The 13288-nt window shown below is 34.6% G+C and overlaps 1 protein-coding gene across 2 annotated transcripts in view; it reads right to left on the bottom strand.

Moving 5' to 3' along the window:
• Nucleotides 1-1909: 1909 nt before the first annotated feature.
• The window catches only part of TRIM23 (tripartite motif containing 23), a 37234-nt gene continuing 25855 nt past the window's right edge, over nucleotides 1910-13288 (bottom strand). Inside the window, exons 8-11 of one of the 2 annotated variants that reach the window (XM_058731041.1) lie at nucleotides 12383-12512; nucleotides 11515-11625; nucleotides 6660-6784; nucleotides 1910-4217 (exon numbers count right to left, since the gene is read on the bottom strand). In XM_058731041.1, coding sequence (XP_058587024.1) covers nucleotides 4038-4217; nucleotides 6660-6784; nucleotides 11515-11625; nucleotides 12383-12512 — 546 coding nt within the window. In that variant the 3' untranslated portion in view covers nucleotides 1910-4037. The remainder of the gene's footprint in view (nucleotides 4218-6659; nucleotides 6785-11514; nucleotides 11626-12382; nucleotides 12513-13288) is intronic. The other variant, XM_058731051.1, reaches the window with a different exon arrangement.

The raw sequence follows: 13288 nt of genomic DNA, 5'->3' as shown, positions 1-13288 counted from the left end.
AGCTAAATCCCAATTTTCTGTCCTGAAGATAATAGTTATCTTTTTTTACATTACTAAATACTCCATCAAGAAAGTATATTAAGTAAAACTTTTAACAGCTAATAATGGAGCATTTAGTAGAAATTTGAGCAATAAAACAGTGTAAGTTCAAAGACTTCTATTGATTTCATTTTTTCTTCCCTTACTCTCCTGACTTCATAACTTTTTTTTTCATTTTTTTTTTTAACATTTATTTTTTGAGAGAGAGACAGAGCATGAGTGGGGGAGGGGCACAGAGAGAGAGAGGGAGTCAAATTCTGAAGCAGTCTCCAGGCTCTGAGCTTACAGCACAGAGCTCAACGCAGGGCTCAGACACCTGAACTGCAAGATCATGACCTAAGCCAAAGTCAGATTCTTAACCACTTGAGCCACCCAGTCATCCCGACTTCAGAGCTGTTAAGAACCACTGCTTCTAGGGGCCCCTGTGTGGTTCAGTCAATTAAGCATCTGACTTCTGCTCTGGTCATGGTCTTGCTGGAGTTTGAGCCCTCTAACAGGCTCTGTGCTGACAGCTCAGAGCCTGAGGCCTGCTTCAGATCCTGTGTCTGCCCCTCTCCTGCTTGTGCTCTTTCTCTCTCTCTAAAAAAATAAATAAAATAAAAATAAAATAAAAAATAAATTTAAAAAATAAAAAAAGAAACACTGCTTCTAGTTTCCAGAGAGACTCTTCAAAAAGTTAAAGAGGAACACCTCAACAGACATATTTAGGGAATTCACATTCTTTTTTTTCTTTTCTTTTTTTTAAGTTTATTTATTTTGAGAGAGAGAGAAAGTACAAGCAGGGGAGGGGCAATGACCGAGGGAGAGAGAATCCCAGGCAGGTTCTTCACTGTCAGCACAGAGCCTGATGCAGGGTTCCATCCCACAAACCACGAGATCATGACTTGAACCGAAATCAACATTTGGATGCCTAACTGACTGAGCCACCCAGGAGCCCCGGGAATTCACATTGTTACATTTAAATCTAAACTTAAACTTTTCCTTCTATTGATAAGCAGGCTACTTCCTTTATCCATTTTGTACTACAAACTTGTGAGATGAAGAATGTGCCAAGTTGTGCTACTTCAACATTATGTCCTCCTTTTATAAAGTAGAACTTAGACATAAAATGACTTTTCATTGTGACATTTATCTTTTCTTCCTATTTTCTGTGTCTAGACATCTCCCTAGCAATTTAATTAATCAGTGCTGAAAACTTATTCCTAAATTTTTGATAATACTGCCACCAAGTGGTGATGATACCCCAAGCCCCCCAGAAATAGTATTTTGCCTTAAGTGCAAATCATATTTGATTAATCAATATTGCCATTCCCTGTCACAAGTTTAACATAATCAGTAGACCTAAAAACATATCTTCCTAGAAGTCTTTTTTAAACCATATTTTAAATTATTAGCAGGATACCATCTGATACATTCGTCCTCTTCATTATTTTTTTAGGGAAAATGAAACGATCTTCCTTTTTACCACTTTGCAAATTGAAAGGTACCTCAATGATACATAAAATGTCTTTTAGTAAATTAGTTCATAGGCTACAGCTAAGTTTTCGCAGCCATTTTCTAAAACAGTTATTTAAAATTTAAAAGGCAGGAGTTTCACTTTAATGCAAAATTATAGTTCTCCTTTCAAGACACTATCTATAATACTCATTTTAAGTCAGACTTACCTTGCAACTACAGAATAAATTATTTCTAAATCTTTAATAAACTACAACTCAAATTTCACATATAAGTCAATCCTATTCCATTTTTGTTTTCTTTTTCTTAACCAGAGCACAAATTACTTTTTTAATTGGTTACTAGCTATACTCTATTACTAGATAGATGGTACATGAAACAGAATTTTTGAAATAATGATAGGACTTCTTTAAAATGATTTTAACATTTTATTGCTGCCTATATGTAATGCAAATAATGGCTTCTGGTGATAATAAAGCATTCCGGAATTATACACCAGGGCTACACACTTGTAAAACCTGCTTTACATAAACCATACAATAATATTTAGGCTTAATACAGAAATTCAGAGCTAGGAGGCAAATCCGAATAGACTGTACTTAAAATATCTCTCTCATTATTAAATTCGACATTTCCCAGAGGGAACTAGCAGAATCTTAACTAATGATCAGTGAAAGAATACAACCACAAATAGTCATAAGGGCCTGAGAAAAATATTTCTTAAAAAAAAAAAATCACACACAAACACTATTATGTACATTATACTCAGGTCTAAGCACATATTTTACATTGCGTTTAATAATATGCTAAGAATGTGAATTACAAAGTTTAGCAAAATTGGTGAAATAAACTTAATAATTTACAAGAAAAACATGTTTACATGTTAGTGTTAGACTTTTTTTTTTTTTCAATTACCTAGTAGAGAAAACAGTTCAAGGGCTCACAGGCAAATGTTAACACTTTTTATTTTTCACAGTTATTGTAATCAAATATTAAATAATTTAATTCATAAGTATTACTTATATGCACAAATTACACTTGTAACAGCATGACTTTTACTTGAAAAATAAAGGATGAAATATTTACTTATTTACACAGTGCCCATAACACTGATGGACTTTTTTTCCTAACGCTTTGTTTTCTAAAAGTTATGCTGTTTATTTTAAACAAACAAAAGTACATTTGAAGAGACGGAACCAAAACAGTGCCACCTAAGACCCACATCTCCTAGCAGTTGAACTAATAAGACAGGATTCAACTTCATCTATAAGGATGAAGAGCATTTAATAAAAAATAAAATAAAATCCAATCTAGCGATGTTTAAATGTAAATCCTATTGCCATAATAAGTGAGTATCCTTAAAAAAATGAAAAACAGTAAAAAGCAGAAAATTTTAAAACTTTTACAACACTGCATAATAAATGTGATGTAAACTATCTGAACATTTCTTATCCTTTCTTAGACATATTCTTTCTCAAATAACTTTTCAAAGGCTTATGAAGAGCCTTGATAACATTTTGTCAAGATAAATGCATTTATTTTGGGAAAGCACTTAACGTAACTGATTCTCCACTGCTTAAATGCCTTGTCTAAAGATAAATGTAGTTTTCTGCATTTCTACTTCTGTCTTTTACTTAAAGCCAACCCTGGCTCTATGTGTAACTTAACTACATTTTACCTATAATCATTCCCACTAAGGATGCAATATTATTTTTAAAAGGAACTCTACTAACTACTTTAAACATGTTGAAAAACAGAAGGACCAATTTAGAGCTGTGACCTAGGAAATAATATAACCAGGTTCAACCCTGGAAATGGGTCTTTCATAAGTGAAGATTAACTACAACATAACTGACTTTCACAGTTTTATTATTGTTCTTCAGTTTAATACTAATCTGACAGCCATACCTAGTTAGATAGCATTTCATCTGACTGAGTGGGTTTTATACAAAAGGGCTTAGGAGAAAGTTTTAATAAAACACTATAAAATACTAATTTTATGTAGTTTATAGTTCTTAGCATTAAAAGTGTTGTTATATTGAACATAAAAGTAAAGTAATCCTATTACCCAAAGATGCAGTTTGGATTCTATTTCATTAAGTCACTGGTGTTTTGCTATTAAACACTGCCAAAATCCAGTGAAAAGGCAAGTTAAAGCAGCTATGTTTTATTTGCTTCACAAAGTTTGCATTAGGCACTCAGTTGGCTATTCTTTTTTCACTGAAACAATAAACCTTCACTTACCCTTTCTCTGTGACTACTTCTTTCCCAACAAAGGGATCACATATAATGTGAAAAACTTAAATAACAAATGTATGTTTTAAAACATGTATATTTAAGAAGTCCCTATTTAATGCAATTTAATCTGTTCAGTCAAATGTTTAAGAGTAACTTTTTTCAAAGCCATATTGTACTGAATTCCCCAACCAAGATTCATTTTAAATATATACCCTAAATAAACTATCTTTGAGATGTAGAATTTCTTATATTATGTGCAAAATAACTCTTAACCACAAAAGTTTAAATAACTGCTCCATTTAAAATCAAGCAACATCCAATACTCCAGCAGCCACAAGTTGCCGTGAAAGCCAATCCAACCCTTCGTATAGTCCCATACCACTTCGAGCATCACAGCCCTGAATATACCAGCTACGGCCACAGCACAATTTATGCAGACTAAGTTGTTCAGTGATCTCTTCTACTGACAGAGCTCCAGCAACATCCTGAAAGATATACACATATCAGAAATTTTTTAATAATCAGCCCATCAAAATTCTCATTTTTCCAATTATTACTATTTATATAGAATTCCATTGGTGCCATTCTAACAGAAGCCTAAAGTTAAAACCTAGATTCACCTTTCAATAATTATTCAATGGTTAATAAGTAGAGAGAAAAGTTCTGATGAAGGTCATTTACAGTACAGTAAGAATAGCCTTCCAGTGAAATCAGTAAAGGCCATGCAGCCTGAATGAAAGCTACTGCCTGAGTCATAAGGCATCAACTTAAAAGAGAAAGATTAACATGTGTATCACCAAAATGCCTTAAGTACAGAATTCATACAATGAACAGTTATTAAACTCCCACTCCAATTACTACTGAACATCCCTACTTCCCAAAAGCAACCATGTTATAATCTCTTATATATTTTTCCATACAAGTTCTATGCACATTCATGCAAATAAACATAAACAGAAACATACTTTAGTTTTTTTGTTTTTAATACACACCTTGAGGATAGGTATCTTTCCATTAGCTGGATAAGCAGACTTCTACATTGTATGTAGATTATCTACATACATCTGCAACATTATCTGTGAAATAACCTTAGGATATCTGTCTGCGGAATACATTACTAGAGGTCGAATTACAAGGTAAAAGGGCACATGCATCTAAAATTTTGACAGGTATGGTACTGCCAAAATGCCCTCCAAGAAAATGTCTCCATTTAATAACTACAGCAACAGTATATGTGAGTCTGAAGATTATCAAACATTTTTATCGTTAACAATGTAAGTGGAAAAGGGTATTTAACGTTGCCTTATTTATGTTTTTAAATTTTTTTTTAATTTTTTTTTTTTTTAACATTTATTTATTTTTGAGACAGAGACAAAGCATGAATGGGAGAGGGTCAGAGAGAGGGAGACACAGAATCTGAAACAGGCTCCAGGCTCTGAGCTGTCAGCACAGAGCCCGACGCGGGGCTCGAACTCACGGACCGCGAGATCATGACCTGAGCCGAATTCGGCCGATTACCCAACTGAGCCACCCAGGCGCCCCTTAAAAATTTTTTTAAATGTTTATTTACTTTTGAGATAGAGCCAGAAAGTGTGGGGGAGGGGCAGAGAGAAAGGGAGAAACAGAATACTGAGCAGGCTCCAGGCTCTGAGCTGTCAACTCACCCCGGGCTTGAACTCAAACTGTGAGATCATGACCTGAGCCAAGATCAGACGCTTAACCACCCAGGGGCCCCTGCATGTTTTTAATAGCAAGTAAAGCAAAGTGTATCTGTTCTTAATAGTTCATCTTTTTATTTATTAAGAGGAAAATCCTTTATTCTTCATCCTACCCTTTGCCCCTCTATTGCCCTTGAAAGCATTCTCATCATCCTACAAGCATAGCTCAAGATCTAGGAATCAGCAGCTTCTCCCTGTCCTTCACCTTTCCCCATTCAGTCATCAAATTCTAACAAATCTACCTTCATGAAGTCTCTTCAAACTGCTTCCACCCTTCTATCCCTTTAACTCGGGATCTTGTAAACTCTCTCACTTGAATGACAGCAGCAATTTACTGCATCTGCCCGTTTCCAGTCCCTTGCCTTTGGTTAATTGTATATCCTACCCTCAGATAACAGTCTTAAAACAGATATGAGTCCAAAAACCTTTTGAGAGTTTTCCTCTGTCATAGAATAAAACCTAAATTTCTCAGTCCAGACCTGTTATTCTAGATTTTCTTCATCCTCTACCTGCCCCTCTCATGTACATCTGCTTATGCTCCCTAAAAATACTCATACTTTTATTTTCTCTGCCTGCAATGTTCTTTGTTTCACATACTTAAAGTCCTATCCATAATTTCAACTCTTGTCATAATTTCAACTCAGAACCTACTTTTTACAAATCTTTGACAAGATGCCACCTTTAAAACTAAGAGTAGTTTCTCATAACATGTTGTTAATATTACTGAAGTTACTTACTAGTTTTCTATGTATTAAAATCTCATATACATTCACTTACATGTTTACATCCCTATATAGGAGTTTTTTGGTTTTGTTTTTTTTTTTTAGTTTATTTATTTATTTTTAGAGAGAGAGGCAGCAAGGGAGGGACAGAGAGAGGGAGGCAGAGAATCCCAAGCAGGCCCTGCACTGTCTGTGCAGAGCAGGGCTCAATCCTGTATGATCATGACCTGAACCGAGATCAAGAGTCAGACATTTAACTGACTGAGACACTCAGGCATTCCTAGGAGTTTCTGGAAAGCATCAACTACATTTTTAGATACTCTAAGGTAACAACTATAGCATTTTTCACATAGACTGTATTCAAAATACTCAGCAGAAACTTCATAAATATCTACTGAATTATCTGTTTTGAAATCTTTCCAGTTACCTTAGGATGTAGAATGCACAGAACTACTAAAGTAAGTATTCTGAAATACAAATGTGTTACCTGTTTGTTAGCAAAAATCAGGAGCAAAGCATCTCGGAGTTCTTTCTCTGTTAACAACTTTGCAAGTTCACTGTGTGCTTCACTAACTCTGTCTCTATGACTGCTGTCAACAACAAATACAACAGCTAGCCAAATTAAAAAAAAAAAAAAAGAATCTAATTAGCCATTGGTTAACTTTAAGTAAATGACCAAATATTTTAATGCTCTCGTTATTACATTATGGTTAGTCTACTATCTACTATGTTTTTCAGAAAGGCTGCTCTAACAGCACCTAGCAATACTTAGGAGTATGGCTTCACATAGTTCACATAACTTTTCAGCTCTCTTCATTTCCCCTTCTATACAGGATTTACCATACTTGTTTCATCAAACACAAATTGTTGTGTAAATGAATTAAAAGTTTTCTCTTAATGAAAATATACCTCTCAAGATCTCCCTAATGATGCTACTTGTTTTTATTTTAATCACCTGACGCTCATCACAATAAGTGCATTCCTTAATCCTCATCACCTATTTCACCTATCCCCCCCACCCACCTCCCCTCTAGTAACCATCAGTTTGTTCACTATAGTTAAGAGTCTGTTTCTTGGTTTGTCCCTTTTTGCCCCCTTTGCTCATTTGTTTCTCAAATTCCACGTGAGTGAAATCATGGTATTTTTCTCTGAATTCTTTCACTTAGCATTATACTCTCTAGCTCCACTCATGTCATTGCAAATGGCAAGATTTCATTCTTTTTTTATTTCTGAGTAATATTCCAGTTCAAACACACACCACATCTTCTTTATCCATTAGTCAGTGGGTACTTGGGACTGTTTCCATAATTTGGCTATTATAGATGCTGCTGCTATAAATACCAGGGTTCATGTATCCCTTTGAATTAGTGTTTTTGTATTCTTTGGATAAACACCTAGTAGTGTGATTGCTGGATCATAGGGTAGTTCTATTTATAACTTTTTGAGGAAACACCATTCTGGTTTTCAGTGGATGTACCAGTTTGCATTCCAATCAGCAGTGCAAGAGGGTTCCTTTTTTTCTCCATATCCTTGCCAACATCTGTTGTTTCTTGTGTTGTTGATTTTAGCCATTCTGACAGATGTGTGGTGATATCTTATTGTAGTTTTGATTTGCATTTTTCCTGATGATAAGTGATGAGCATCTTTTCATGTGTCCGTTGGCCATCTATTTGTCTTCTTTGAAGAAATGTCTGTTCATGTCATCTTGTACATTTTTTACTTGGATTATTTGGCTTTTGGGTGTTGAGTTGTAGAAGTTCTTTATATATTTTATTATCAGGTATGCCATTTGTAAATATCTTCTCCCATTCCATAGGCTGCCTTTTAGTTTTGTTAATTTTTCCTTTGCTGTACAGGAGCTTTTTATTTTGGTTTAGTCCCTATAGTTTATTTTTCTTTTTATTTTCCTTGCCCCAGGGGACCTATCTAGAACAAAATTGCTATGGCCAATGTCAGAGAAATTACTATCTGTGCTCTTTTCTAGGGTTTTTATATTTGTTGGTCTCACATTTAGGTCTTTAATCCATTTTGAACTTATTTTGATGTATGGTTTAAGAAAGTGGTCCTGTTTCATTCTTTTGCAGTCGCTGTCCAGTTTTCCCAACTAAAGTGATTATCTTTTTCCCATTGGATATTCCTCCTGCTTTGTCAAATATTAGTGGACCATAACAGATGTGGGTTCATTCTGGGGTTCTCTCTTCTGTTCCATTGATGTATTTGTCTATTTTTCTGCCAGTACCATACTGTTTTGGTTATTAAAGCTTTGTAATATAACTTAGAGTCCAGAACTCTGATGCCTCCAGCTTTGCTTTTCTTTTTCAAGATTGCTTTGGTTAGTTGGGCTATTGAGGTCCCATACAAATTTTAGGATTGTTTGTTCCAGCTCTGTGAAAATGCTGATGTTATTTTGATAGGTATTGCATTAAATCAGTAGATTGCTTTGGGTAGTATGGACATTTTAACATTATGTGTTTTTCCAATTCATAAGCATGGGATGTGTTTCCATTTCTTTGTGTCATCTTCTATTTCTTTCATCAGTGTTTTATAGTTTTCAGAGTACAGGTCTTTCATCTGTTTGCTTAGGTTTACTCCTAAGTATCTTATTATTTTGGGTGCGATTATAAGTAGGTTTATTAATTTCTCTTTCTGCTGCTTCATTATTGGTGTATAGAGATGCAACAGATTTTTGTACACTGATTTTGTATCCTATGATTTTACTGACTTCATTTATCAGTTTTTTGGTGGAGTCTTTCGGGTTTTCTATGTATAGTGTCATGTCATCAGCAAATAGTGAAAGTTTTACTTCTTCCTTGCTGATTTAGATACCTTTTATTTCCTTTTTTGTCTGATTGCTGTGGCTAGGCCTTCCAGTACTATGTTGAATAAAAGTGGGGAGAATGGACATCCTTGTATTGTTCCTGACCTTAGAGAAAAGGTTCTCAGTTTTTCCCCATTGAAGATGATGTTAGGTGTGGGTTTTTCATAGTCGGCCTTTATTATGTTGAGGTATGTTCCCCCTAAACATACTTTGTTGAGGGTTTTTATCATTAATAGGTGTACTTTGTAAAGTGCTTTTTTGCATCCATTAAGATGATCATATGTTTCTTATCCTTTCTGTTACTGATGTGATATATCATGTTGACTGACTTGTGAATATTGAACCACACTTGCTACCCAGGAATAAATCCCATTTAATCATAGTGAATAATTCTTTTAATGTACTGTTGGATTCCGTTTGCTAGTATTTTGTGCAGGATTTTTTGCAGATGTGTTCAGAAATACTGGCCTGATATTTTTAAAAGATATATAAGATATAGATGAAAAAAGATATTTCTCTTTTTCAATGGGATCCATCTGGTTTTGGTATCAAGGTAATGCTGGCTTCATAGAATGAATATGGAAGTTTTCCTTTTCTATTTTTTGGAATAGTACGAGAAGAACAGGTACTAACTCTTCTTTAAATGTTTCATAGAATTTGCCTGTGAAACTATCTGTCTGGTCTTGGACTTGTGCTTACTTTTTGATTACTGATTCAATTCCTTTCCTGGTATTCAGTCTGTTCAAATTTTCTATTTCATCTTCCTTTAGTTTTGGTAGTTTATATGTTTCTAGGAATTTATCCATTTCTAGGTTGTCCAACTTGTTGACACATAGTATTTCGTAACATTCTTTTATAATTGTGTTTCTGTGGTGTTTGTTGTTATTTCTTTTCTCTCATTTGTGATTTTATTTACTTGGGTCCTTTCTCTATTTTTCTTGGTAAGGCTGGCTAGGGTTTATCAATTTTATTGGCGTTCAAAGAGCCAGTTCCTGGTTTCACTGATATGTTCTATTGGTTTTTTCATTTCTAGATCATTTATTTATTGTCTAATTTTATTATTTCCTAACTTCTACTGGTTTCGGACTTTGTTCTTTTTCTACCTCCTTTAGGTGTAAGATTAGGTTGTTTATTTGAAATTTTTCTTGTTTCTTGAGGTAGACCTGTATTGCTATAAACTTCCCTCTTAGAACCATTTTTGCTGCATCCCAAAGGTTTTGAACCATTGTATTTTCATTTTCATTGGCTTCCATGTACTTTTTTACTTCTTCTTTTATTTCCAGGTTGACCCATTCATTGTTTCATATTATTATTTTTTAATTTTTTTAAAATGTTTTTATTTATTTTTGAAGGAGAGAGAGACAGAGCATGAGCCAGGGGGGAGCAGAGAGAGGGAGACAGAATTTGAAACAGACTCCAGGCTCTGAGCATCTTCAGCACAGAGCCCGACGTGGGGCTCAAACTCATGAACCGTGAGATCATGACCTGAGCTGAAGTCGGACACTCAACCGACTGAGCCACCCAGACGCTCCTTGTAGCATATTATTTAACCTCTATGTATTTGTAGTCTTTCCAGATTGTTTCTTGTGGATGACTTCTATTTTCATAGCAGTGTGGTCAAAATAGATGTGTAGAACCTCAATCTTTTTCAATTTGTTGAGATTTGTTTTATGGACTATGATACTACTTGTTCTTTGATTACCATTTCACTTTCCAAAAAAATAGTCTAAATAAATCACCACCTTTATCTCTCCCAAGTATTCTCTCTAGGTGCCTAGCACAGCACTTTGTACATATACTGTACTCAAAACACACAGCAGAAACATCACAAGTATCTACTGAATTGACTCTCTTTTGAAATCCTTCCAGCTACCTTATGTAGCTAAACATTCTATCAACCATTTCTCATGTTTAAAAGCCCATTTTCCCCCTATTAATCAATGGCTTATACTAAACTAAGCATCAAAAATCCCCAAGTAAAAATAATTACTTAGCTTCTCTTCTAGGTGGAAAGTAGGATGACATGAAATAGGTGGCATGAACAAAAGCTTCATGTTGAGTATATGCAAAAGCATAGAATGTGGCCAAAATATAAATAAATGCTAGGTGGAATATGTGGTAAAACACATTTTGGCCAAAAGCAAACTACTGCAGGTTCTTCTACAGATAACTTATTGTTAATGGAAATAAAGGAATGGGGCTAATGAGATTCCAATGAGATAAATATTTAACTGAATTGAAGAGAGCAGCAGAACCATACACCAAGAATTCTACCCTATATTATGATATTGCCAGTGATCACACTTACATGAACACTAATAATAAAGTGCCAAGATATATATTATGGTTTTATCTCTTCACTGCCAAGATATAAATTATGGTTTTTCATGAAATAAAACAAAGCACATATCCCAGTCTTCTACCTTCACTTTTTAAATAAAATAAACTTCGCTAGTTAAGTCTATTCCATTGAAAATGGCATCCTAAAATTCTGGAAAATTAAGATATCATTTTTCACTCTTACCTTGGGTATTGAGGTAATAATGTTTCCACAATGGTCTTAATTTGTGTTTTCCACCTACATCCCAAATAGTGAACTTCAGATTTTTGTATTCTACAGTTTCCACATTAAAACCTGTTTTTTAAAAAAGTTACTTTAATACTGAACTTATATTTATAATAAGTAACACATCAAACACAGGCAACCCACCGTTTATAACTGTGGTATACAAATTATCTTCATACAGCAATATATACTGCTGCCCAACCAACTCCACTCCTAATAAATCTATATGAGGAATATATACCTTTAACAGCTGTTAGCTCTCTAAACCTCCACCAGGATCCTTAGATCCTGAAACTCAAATAACTGAGTGCTCTGCACCACTACTACTCCCTCACCTTGACACCAATCCTTTAATCCTTCCAACTGTCCCACCAATACTCTGTTCTTTCCTTTTTTTGTGTTTATTTATTTACTTTGAGATACAGAGAGAGAGAAAGAGAGAGAGAGAAAGTGCACGAGCAGGGGACGGGCAGAGAAAGAGGAAGACATAGCATCCCAAGCAGGCTCTGTGCTATCGGCAAAGAGCCCAATACAGGACTCAATCTCACAAACCGTGAGATCATGACCTGTGCTTGAAATACAGTCTGACACTTAACCGACTGAGCCACCCAGGCACCCCTATTCCTTCTCAAAATCCCACCATCCACATTTCAATCACACAGTCACTGAATCTTGCATTTTTTTTTTCTGACATGGTGTCTTAGAGCCAGTAAAGAGCCCACCTCCATGCCATACTGGCATAAAATAAAACCCTCAAGAACTCAGCTGTAAGCTAGAGTTTGTCTATAAAATGTCCATTAAAGTAAAAAGCAATACTCATACTTACCAATTGTTGGAATAGGCTGCATGAATTCATCCTGTTTTAACTTAAACAAAATAGTAGTTTTTCCAGCACCATCTAATCCTAATGTAACAACTCGAATTTCCATTTTTGGTCCAATGTGAACTCTATTGTCCTGTAATTTTTAAAAATTTAAATCTTATTTTGATATAGAGTTAAAAAGTATTGGCAGTTATACTTTTATTTATAATACCTTTGTTAATTATTTCATCTCCTACTCGTTCCTCTGAGAGGAACCTTTATTATTATATTTTTGTATTATAATTTTGGTGCATAGATCTAATTCTTCATAGAACTCAACTGACAAAAACAAAAAACTATGAGCCTGTGTTAACAGGTATACAATGTACAAATATGTAATTTGTGACATCAATAACATAAAGTATGGGGAGGTGGAGCTATAAAACAATAGTTTTTATACACAAATGAAGTTAAAATGTTACCACTTTCAAACAGAATATTATAACAAGATGTTCTTTGTAACAGCAGTGTAAACACACAAAAATCTATAAGTTATACACAAAGGAAATGAGAAGGAAACCATGACACTAAAACACCACTGAGACACAGAAGGTAGCAGGAGGAGGAAAGCTACAAGATGACGAAAAAGCTACAAGATATGAATAAAAAATAGTAACTAAGAAGGCAATATTAAGTCCTTACCTATTAATAACTTTAAATGAAATTAACTCTCCAACAACAAAAAAAACAGTGTGACTAAATGGATTAAAAAAACAAGATCTAACAAAAGGGTAGATTTACAAAGAACATACAACAAATATGAAAACTTGGATTTTAAATATATGGATGGGGCGCCAGGGTAGATCAGTCAGTTAAGCATCCGACTCTGGATTTTGGCTCAGGTCATGATCTCACGGTTCATGAGACTGA

Source organism: Neofelis nebulosa, chromosome 1 (genome assembly GCF_028018385.1).
Source record: "Neofelis nebulosa isolate mNeoNeb1 chromosome 1, mNeoNeb1.pri, whole genome shotgun sequence".
NCBI lineage: Eukaryota > Metazoa > Chordata > Mammalia > Carnivora > Felidae > Neofelis > Neofelis nebulosa.
The sequence above is the reverse complement of the archived record's forward strand: the minus strand, read 5'-3'. Positions and strand labels throughout refer to the sequence as shown.